Genomic DNA, 10075 nt, shown 5'->3' with positions numbered 1-10075 from the left:
GCAAAACACCACTGTGTGATCACAAGCATCCCACGCCATCTCCAGAGGCCTCAGAGGTCCTGTCTGGAACAGGCAGCTTTCCGATAGGACCTGCAGGAGACCAGAGCCCCCTCGAAACTGCAGCAGGAGGGCAAGCAGAGCATGTTCCTTCTCATCCATCCTCTAACTCAGAGCAGTTCTCCATAGCCCTTCTTCACAGAATCACAGAATCACAGAGTCGTAGGGGTTGGAAGGGACCTCCAGAGATCATGGAGTCAACCCCCCTGCCAAAGCAGGTTCCCTACACCAGGTCACACAAGTAGATGTCCAGGCAGGTCTTGAATATCTCCAGAGAAGGAGACTCCACCACCTCCCTGGGCAGCCTGTTCCAGTGCTCCGTCACCTCGCCGTAAAGAAGTCCTTGTGCACATTGGTGCGGAACTTCCTATGCTCCAGTTTCTTGCCGTTTCCCCTCGTCCTGTCTCCACATACTACTGAAAAGAGTCTGGCCTCGACACTCTGCCCCCCACACCTTAGATATTTATAGACTTGATTCAGGTCCCCTCTCAGTCTTCTTTTCTCAAGGCTAAACAGACCCAGCTCACTCAACCTTTCTTCATAGGGGAGATGCTCCAGGCCCTTCACCATCTTTGTGGCCCTCCGCTGGACTCTTTCCAAGCGATCCCTGTCTTTCTTGTACTGGGGAGCCCAGAAATGGACACAGTACTCCAGATGAGGCCTTACCAGGGCAGATTAGAGAGGGAGGATCGCCTCCCTCGACCCATTTGCCATGCTCTTTTTAATGCACCCCAGAATGCCATTGGGCTTTTTGGCCACAAGGGCACACTGCGGGCTTATGGCCAAACTGTCATCCACCAGGACACCCAGGTCCCTCTCCGCAGAGCTCCTCTCCAGCAGCTCATCCCCCAACCTGTACTGGTGCATGCGATTATTCCTCCCCAAATGCAAGACTCAACACTTTTTTTTGTTAAACCTCATCTGGTCTCTTACTGCCCAGCTCTCCAGCCTGTCCAGGTCTCGCTGAATGGCAGCACAGCCTTCAGGCGTGTCAGCCGATCCTCCCAACTTCGTATCATCAGCAAACTTGCTGAGGGTGGCCACCGTCCCCTCATCGAGGTCACTGATGAAGATGTTGAATGAGACCGGACCCAGCACCGACCCCTGAGGAACACCGCTGGTTACAGGTCTGCAACCGGACTCTGCAGCGCCAACGACGACCCTCTGCGCTCTGCCAGTCAGCCAGTTCTCAACCCACCTCACTGTCCACTCATCTGTCCACACTTCCTCAGCTTTGTTATAAGGATGTTGTGGGAGACAGTATCCAAGGCAAGCTAGAGGTAATAAATAATTTAAAACATACAGATAGGCCAGCGACAACTTATGTATAGCCAGCATTGAAAATAGATGTCACGCACTGCAAGAGTATCCTGCCCAAATTAAAAGGACAACTTGTTACATGGCTCAGGGAGTGCCTGAAGAAGGTATTGAGGAAGATGGGGCACGTCCCCTCCGTACCCTTTGTTTAACAAGGACTCTGAAGAAAATCACCATATCAGTATGAACAAGAAGAGTTGAGACATCTTCAGGGCTGACACCAGATAACAAACAAATTAACAGTAATTAACAAATGTGAACCTTTGATACGATTGTGAACCTGGAGTACCCAGCCAGCGGGGAAACGCGGGAGGCAAGGGGGGAAGAACAGGGTATGCAGACTGTTGTGTTGTGTCCAGAGGTGCTCCTGCCCGTGGGACGCCCGCCGTTGCAATCGCGACTAAAATCTGCTTTTCTCAGAGATCCCGTCCTGACAAAAATCACTGGGATGTTTCCAGCACCTGCAAGGGGTGCCTGTGTGTGTGTCCGTGTGAGCGTGCTGAACGAAACTCACAGGGCCGTGTGCTGCTCTGGGTGCGTGGTTTGCTCGCCTCTGCTCCTGAGACAGCCTGTCTGTCAGCTCCAAACGTACCCTGGGACGGACAGACGGACAGACAGCCAAAGGCGGTGCAGAGCGGTGGGATTGCACGCGTGCACGCGCACGAGGATGTTTCCTCGACGGCACCTGCGTGTGAGCGTGCAAAAGGGCTGCGTTGCACACGTGTCTGCACGCGCGTGTGTGCCTGCATAACCACGGCTGGGAGCATCGGGGTCTTTGCACGTGGCTGCGTGGTTTTGCACACGGCTGCACGCTCGTGGGCGCTGCGTGCACATCAGTGCCCGCGTGTGTGAATGCAGAGGGGTGCGTGTGAGTGCCTCTTTGCACTCGTGTGCACGGTTCTGCACACACGCGCATACAGACGCTCCGAGCGGCCGTGGAAGCGGGCAGCCAGCCCGGGGCCAGCCGGGACGCGACGGTGATGACGCAAAAAAGCGCGCGACCACCCACAGAAAGGACCCCGCGCGCAGAGCCCGCCCCGTTCCGCGGCCCGACCAATGGCAGCGCGGCGGGGTCGAGCCGAGCGCGGGCTCTCCGCCAATGGCGGCCGCGGCTGCGACGGCCCCGTCCGGGGGACGCCGGGCGGTCAGGGGAAGGCGGCGCGGGGCCGTCCGTCCCCCGTCGGCGCCGAGCCGTCCTCCGGAGTCGCCGTTCGGACGGGAGCCGGTCGGGAACGCGGTCGTTTCCGTTGATCGCTCTGCGCGTTCGTCGATTAAACGTCGGAGCTTCGTTTCCCGGCGCTTCTGCCCGCGGTCGTTTCTGCGGCTCCGATAACCCGCCCCGTCCCCGCGCCCGGCGCCGGGTGAGGACGGGGCGGCGCGAACGGCCGCGTCATAGGATGCGAGCGCCGGCCCCGTCGCTCCCCCCGCATCCCCTGCCGTCCTCGGCACCGCGTGGGAAATGGCTGGGCTGGGATTCTGGGAGAGCCGGGGCGGCTCAGCCCGCAGAAGAGGAGGCTCGGGGGGATCCCGGGCACGGCCGTCGGTCCCCGCAGGGAGGCGTGGAGTGGGGGATGTTGGGGTGGTTGCAGCGGGCCGAGAGCTGCGGCTCCTCCAGCTCCTCCTCGCTGCTGCCGCCAGTGCCCCCGTCGCCCTGCTTTGTGCCCGGGGAAGGAGATGGTCATGTACTGAGCGTCGGGTGTGTTGGCCCCAGTGGGGGCACTGGGCAGGACTGGTGGCCCTGGGAGGCTGTGGACGGCCGCAGGAAGCGCTGGGCACGTATGGAGCTCTGGGTCAGTTCTGGGCTCCGCAGCTCCAGGCAGCCTCTCCTGTGGAAGCGCTGCAGGGAAGCTGCTCTGGGAGAGGTTGTACTGCGCTCATCTGCAGAGATCCCTTCCAGCCCCTGTGCTTCTGTGACAGGCAGATGTGTGAAGGGAGACGGCCAGCAGGTGGAAGTTTGGTGGCTTTGCAGAGTCAGAGCGCCGCAGCCCTGCGATGCCACCGCTTGTTTGAGCGTCATCAGCCACGTCCCTCCCTTTGTCTCCCTTCACTGCAATGGGAGCTGAGTTGTGTGCAGCTGCAGGGCTGGGGCACCCATGGCCTGTCTGGGCAGCAGTGCCAGGGCCTCGGCTGCCTCTGGGATGAACTTCCCTGACATCTAATCCAAATCTGCCCCCTTTACGTTAAAACCGTTCCCCTTTGTCCGATCAACATCTCGACACGTAAAAAGTTCATTTCCATCAAGTTTATCATCTCCACTGAAACAATGGAAGGCCACAGTGAGCAGCCACAGCGAGTGTTGGTGACGGGGCAGGCAGAGAGCAATGCCTGTGACAGTGTCACAGAGAATCCTTGTGAGCTCAGGGGAGAGGGGCTGACCTCAGCGGTCACGGAACCCCCCGCTGCCACTCTTGAGCTCTTGCGGCAGGTAAGGCAGCAGGCTGCTCTGCTCCTGGCACTGCGGCCCTCCGGGTGATCCCAGTGCCCCAGATCTCAACCCGGTACCCATTTGGGCATTTCCCCACAGAGAGAATCCCTTCAGGGACGCTGACGGTGCTTCCGACACCCAACGCTGCTTTCTTTGGATCCCTTGTGCCACCACCGGCCACTGCTGCAATGCAGCCCAGCATCGGCGGAGCAGTGCCGGTGTCACCGCAACCCCTCCCTGTCCCCAGTGTCACCCACGTGGCGCCTCAGGCCTCCGTCTGGCCTGGGCTACCAGGCATCCAGGGACAGGGAGCGCAGCTCCCACCTGGGGAGCCTCCAGCCGTGGTTCAGCTGCCACCCGGGGGGCAGCACTTACCGCTGCTGCAGCTGCTACCCTGGGATCAGCACCCAGGCATGGCTCCCCCCACGGCCCCTGCCCACTGCTGGGGACATCCCCTGCTGGCAGGGACGCGGCAGCCCCAGCGGCCGATGGGGCTGTGGCCTGGGGCCGTGTTCCATGGGGAGCCCCTGCAGCCCGCAGGCAGCTGCCCGCTGCAGGCCTCCGGCAGCCCCGTCCTTCTGCCAGCACCTTCGGTGCAGCAGCAGGTGCTCCCCGTGCCCTGCACGCTGCCCGCCAGCTGGGAGCAGGCAGTGGGGCCCTTTGGAGATGCCGTGGTGCTCACGGAGGACCAGGGGCACCCAGCGCCCACCAACGTGTGCCCCCATCCCACCACGGCTCCACTCACCTGCAGCACCGCAGCGCTGGAATCAGGTGGTGAGTTTGGGGGCTGCAGAGCGGGCGGCAGGCTGTCCGCACCGGCTGGTTGTGGGAAAGCTGGCATTGCCCCACTGGGGATTTTCTTGCTTTTCCAGCAGCGACAACGAGCGCAGACGTCTCGCAGGACATAATGGACATCGACGACCTCCTGACGTGGATGAACAGCGGTGAGTTTGGGGGCAGCAGAGCTGGCAGGGAGCTGTTCGCATTGAGCGGCTGTGGGAAAGCTGGAATTGCCCATGTGGGGATTCTCTTCCCTTTTCCAGAAGTGACATCCAGCACAGAGATCCCGGACGACATCCCGGACATGGATGACCTCCTGGCATGGGTCAACAATGGTGAGTCTGGGGGCTGCAGAGCTGGCGGGGGGTGTCTGCATTGGGTGGCTGTGGGAATGCTGTGATCATCATTCTGGGGGATGTTCTTGCTTTTTCAGAAGTGACGAGTCCTCTGGAGGTCCCCCAGCAGAACCAGGACCTGGTTGATGTCCAAGCAGAGGGGACCGATTGCACTGAGACTATGGAAAATGGTCACAGTGAGCTGCTGCCAGAACTGAATGTCCAGGAAAGGGCAGAGCTGCTGCGGTGGATCGATGCCACGCGGCCACCGAGCCCAGCTGTCCCCAGCAGCCTCGACAGCGCTCCTTTCATCGCAGCGCTCCCTGACTTTCCCTGGGCCGGCACAGGGCTCAGCAGAGAGGCAGAGGCTGATGCCAGGCCCATCAGCGACCTGTTCTGGAGGCAGCCAGCATGCTGTGGGCAGCTCTCCGAGTCGCTGCCCTTTGGGCATCTGACGGAAGAGGCGCGGCAGAGGCAGCCCCGGGTGGTTCTCACCCGCCTGGCGCTGCCACCCGGCTGCATCTCCTGCCACGTGCCAGACGACCCCCACGGGGATGGCACCGAGCCGGCCGAGTGCCCAGCGCCCGCCTGCACCACCGGGAAAGGCAAGAGCAGAGGGCACGAGCAGCACACTGGCAGCGTCCCAACCAGAAAGAGGGAGCTGCCCCTGGGCCAGGACGCTCCAGGACAGAAACGCCGGCGCTAGGTGAAGCTGGGTGGGCTCAGCACGAGCGGGAGCCTCCGCAGAAACCGGCCCACGTGGTGCAGCAGGAGGCACGGCCATAGCCAACAAAGAAGCCTACCTGTAGCCCTGGGCTCCTCGCCGGCCCCAGTGGCACACAGAGAGCAGCAGCAGTGCTCCAGGGGCACCAGCACTGGCCCAGCCCTACTCCTCCAAACCTGGGCTGTCCACAAACGTCATCTTGGACTAGGACGATGTGGGACTGTGTTAAATTAAGTTATGTTAAATCCTGTTAGATTCTGTTCAGTTATGATCAATTATTTTACTTGACATTACGTTATATCATTAAATGTTTTGCATTCACTTTCCTACGCCTCCACCTGCAGTTGTTCATGCAGCACCAAATCCCCCAAGGTCCCCTACAGACACCTATGGGGCAGGATGGGGCAGCACAAAGGGCCGTGTCCCAGGCCTGCCCTCACCGGCCCAATTCCACCCCTCCAAAATCCCCTCTCTTCCTCAGTCAGCACTGCCTGAGAATGTAAGGATGGGGAATGGTTGGGGTGGGATTCTGGGAGAGCTGGGGCGGCTCAGCCTGCAGAAGAGGAGGCTCGGTGGATCCCGGGCACAGCCATCAAACCCTGCAGGGAGGTGCAGAGAGGACGGAGCCGGGCTGCACCCAGCAGTGCCCAGCAGCAGGACCGGAGGCTCGCACTGCAGCACAGCAGGTTTCCCTGTATGTCACCACTGAGCCCCCAGCTTGGGTCAGCACTGTTCGATATTTTTGCCCGTGATCAGGATCACTCAGAATCACACACACAATTGCCAGGGTTGGAAGGGACCTGAAGGATCATGCATCTCCAACGCCCCTGCCACATGCAGGGCCACCAACCTTCCCACCTAATGCTAGACCAGGCTGCCCAGGGCCCCATCCAATCTGGCCTTGAACACCTCCAGGGACGGGGCATCCACAACCTCTCTGGGCAGCTGTTCCAGTACCTCACCACTCTCTCTGTAAAGAATTTCCCCCTGACATCCAACCTAAATCTCCCTTCCCTCAGCTTAAAACCATTTCCCCTTGTCCTGCTGTCACTCACCCTTTCAAAGAGTTGATTCCCCTCCTGTTTGTAGGCTCCCTTTAGGTACTGAAAGGCTGCAATGAGGTCACCCCGCAGCTTTCTTTTCTCCAGGCTGAACAAGCCCAGCTCCTTCAGCTTGTCCTCATAGGGGAGGTGCTCCAGTCCCCTGATCATCTTTGTGGCTCCTCTGGACCCTCTCCAGCAGCTCCCTGTCTTTCTTGTACTGGGGGCTCCACACTTGGACGCAGTACTCCAGATGGGGCCTCACAAGAGCAGAGTAGAGGGGAACAATCACCTCCCTGTCCCAGCTGGCCACCCCTCTTTTGATAGAGGATGCAGGAGATGAGTGCATCCTCATTAAATCCACAAGGCCTCCTGAGGCACAAGGTGCTGCTGGCACTCCTGAGGCTTCTAAGGGACAGCAGGGAAAACCGGAGGGCTGAGGACAGTAGGTGGGGGCTCTTGAAGGGACTTTGAGGTGCTGCGGGTTCAGAATTGCGTTTTTTCCTCATGTTTCACACAGAAGGTGGCAGTTTGGCTCAGCACCTCGAGGTGGCAGCAGGACCCCCAGCAACGGAAACGTCCGCTGCCCAGAGCCCCGTGTGTGGCTGTGGGAAAGATGGAGGGTGGGATAAACGTAGAACATGCACAGGAGGTTATCAGATCAAACACAAAGTTGGCACCAAGCTTCCCCCAGCAGCTCTTTGCAGGCAGCTCAGTCATCGTGTTTCATTCTCTCCTCACTCGGTCCAAAAGCATTATCCTCATCTGCCAGCAGGTGTTACCCCCGACCTCGTCACTGGGCAGTGCTTCAGCAGCACCAAGTTGCCTCTGTGGCCCTCATTCACCTCACTGCGTTAGCACTCAGATGTTATTCTCATTAAACTACATTCTTTCTTTCCTCCTCCAAATAAAATATTTGTCAGACTAGAGAAATAGAAGGCTGAATCTGGGACACCCACAGTCTGCAAAATAGTCTGGCACGAGGAAACAATGCTGAAGGCCGAGAGAGGTCTGTGCCAAGGAGCGCATCTGCAAGACAAAAGGGAAATATCACCCTGCAGCCTTCTCCTTTAAAGCAGAAGGGAACACCTTGGGTAGACAGAGCACACTTCATATGCTCAAAATCCAGCACGTCAGGCTGGCAAGAGAGGATTCTGAACTGCCATCCTTTATGCTTCCCTCCACAGTGGGGTCTGTCACACAGAGCTGGGTAGGAACTTACTGGCACTGGCAGGGCCCTTTCTTGCAGCACCACTCCTGATAGTTAGAATTAAAAGCATAAAGAAATCATAACAGAAGTTCTCTGTGAAAACTACACATAATGTTCCTTCCGCAAGCAAACAAGCCCAATACATGCTAGTAAAAACTCCTGCACCAAAAAGCAGCAAAGATGGCATGCAGGACAGAAATAGGTAGTGTGCGTGTTTAAAGGCATTTTAGAGCCCAATGGTTCTTGCTACAGCACACCTGGCTCATGTTAAAAGCTGAACAGCCACAAGAATACCTGTTTCCATCAGCAGCCATCATCCAGAACAGCCAGGTTTCTGAGGCCACCTGGCCCAAACATTCTTTTTTCTCAGCACATTATTCCTGCAAGAGAGATTTGATCACGGCACGTGCGTCAGTCTTCAAACAGCCCCTCCTAGCAGCAAGGAGTGAGGAGTGGCACTAATACTTCTTCACTGGTGGGAATCTCAACAGAAGCTGTTGTGCTAAAGGTGTGAGGTTAAGGGAACATCCCTATCAAGAGACAAGTCTTAGCATGGAAGGTTTAGTCATGGCATGCTGACCAGAGCCAGGCCAAGGGCCTGAAGCCAGAGCCGCAGCTCGAGAGGCCAGCACCAGCCCTGGGCTGTTCAGCCAGTTACAGCCACAGAGGCCGACAGCAGCCCTGGGGCCTAAAGCCACGTCGACAGCCAGAAAGGCCGGCACCAGCCCTGGGGACCAGAGACACAGCGCGAGAGGCTGGAACCAGACCAGGGACCGAAAGCCACAGCCACAGCCAGCGAGGCCGGCACTGGCCACAGGGCCTGAAGCCACAGCCCGGGAGGCCGACATCGGCCCCGGGGCCTGAAGCCACAGCCAGAGGCCAGCACCGGCCCTGGGGCATACAGATGTGCATTCCTAGTGCTGCTGCTGGTTCCCTGGGACTCCACTGACCACCATGAGGCCGTATTGGTCTTTCCTGGTTTCTATTGGGCTGCACAAAGTCATCCTCGCTTCTCCGTTACTTTACTGCACATAACCCCATTGGGTGACCCCAGTGTTTATTTCCCAAAAGCTGGATCTGGGAGGCGTCCGTTTCCTTCCCTTGTGATGAAGGCACAGAAGCGATGCGGGCACTCGCTGAGGTCACAGTGGTTGCTGGGCTGGGAGCGTTTGTGCCACAGCTGGTGAGCAGAGCTGGTGCTCTGGTGAGCGTGCTGCACGCAGACTGAGCTGTGAGCCTTCCTTGGAGCAGATCACCTGTGAGAGCCCGTCAGAAGCACCGCTGCGGCGTGTGTGTGAGCTGGGCACAGCTCCGGCTGAGCAGGGACCAGGTGAGCTGGGTTTGGTGCCGGCTGCTTGCCGGGAGCTGTCTCAGCAGGAAGGCTGGGCTGGGGAGGAGTTCCCAGCTCCAGCAGTGCCCCTCAGCACGGCTGTTTCCAGGGGAAATGGGTTCTTGTTGTGATTCCATCCCACGTTTTGGTGAGGATGATGAAATGTCATTCCTCCCCTGGTCAGTTGCTGCCGGACCCCCGCCTTCATGTCAGACCCTGACAAGGAAGGAGAGCACAAACATCGTAGAGTTCAAGTCGTGCCTTGCTGCCCCACGGATGGCTGGGTGCAGAGCTGCTGAGGAGATGGAGAAGAGCACTTGCTGACACAAGCCATGCAGTCAGACACAAGCTGGAGCTAGGGTTGGGCAGCTCTTGCAGCCAGCTGATTTGCAGACATTGCCCTCCTCAAGAGACTGAATTGCGTGGCAGAAGAAAGGTGGGAAAATGCTTCTTCCTCATGATTTGTCGCTTGTTGGTGCTTTCTGCAGGATTCCTGTCCAAAAGGAGAGTCTGGGGATCGAGGCAGTCTGAGGAAGAGTGAAGCCAGCTCTTTCCAAGAGCGGGGGAAGTTCCTGCGGAGAGAGCCCTCGGAACTTCAGTTTCCTCTGACACTTCACTGGTCATGTCTCAGCAAGGAGAGGACTGCTATTCCTATTTCTGCCTTGTGAGTGGAAAGGTATGGCTGGGTGTCTTTTGCTTGATATTTCTTCTTTTTTTCTCATTTTAAGGGACGGGATGGAGCAGGAGGAGCCCTTTTGCTCTTTTGTGACCTCAATAAGCGGTTGGATTCTGCGCTCACTGGGCTAATGATGTGGACATGGCTCAGGCTGTATTTTCCCTTAGTGATAATTAACATC

General features: G+C 58.3%; 1 protein-coding gene across 2 annotated transcripts; it reads left to right on the top strand.

The window, feature by feature from the left end:
* The first annotated feature begins 2510 nt into the window (after positions 1 to 2510).
* LOC149914489 (uncharacterized) lies at positions 2511 to 8454 on the top strand. Of its 2 annotated transcripts, XM_090126623.1 has the most exons (4): positions 2511 to 4573; positions 4672 to 4743; positions 4843 to 4914; positions 5013 to 8454. In XM_090126623.1, exons 1-4 carry the CDS (start codon positions 3988 to 3990, stop codon positions 5618 to 5620), a joined length of 1338 nt encoding a protein of 445 aa, XP_089982749.1. In that variant the 5' UTR covers positions 2511 to 3987; the 3' UTR covers positions 5621 to 8454. The 2 variants fall into 2 exon arrangements, with proteins under 2 accessions (XP_089982749.1, XP_089982748.1); XM_090126622.1 differs by having other exon boundaries at positions 4672 to 4914.
* Positions 8455 to 10075: the final 1621 nt, after the last annotated feature.

This window comes from Phasianus colchicus, chromosome 29 (genome assembly GCF_987193195.1).
Source record: "Phasianus colchicus chromosome 29, bPhaCol1.hap1.1, whole genome shotgun sequence".
NCBI lineage: Eukaryota > Metazoa > Chordata > Aves > Galliformes > Phasianidae > Phasianus > Phasianus colchicus.
Note: the sequence above shows the minus strand (reverse complement) of the source record. Positions and strands in the feature narration are given on the sequence as shown.

What these genes read in the sequence shown, in the direction of transcription:
- LOC149914489 (XM_090126622.1), top strand. Translation starts at nt 3,988, where the DNA reads ATGCAGCCCAGCATCGGCGGAGCAGTGCCGGTGTCACCGCAACCCCTC. An exon ending in CGCAGCGCTGGAATCAGGTG is followed by an intron (nt 4,574 to 4,671) that starts GTGAGTTTGGGG and finishes TTGCTTTTCCAG; the next exon opens with CAGCGACAACGAGCGCAGAC. An exon ending in CCTGGCATGGGTCAACAATG is followed by an intron (nt 4,915 to 5,012) that starts GTGAGTCTGGGG and finishes TTGCTTTTTCAG; the next exon opens with AAGTGACGAGTCCTCTGGAG.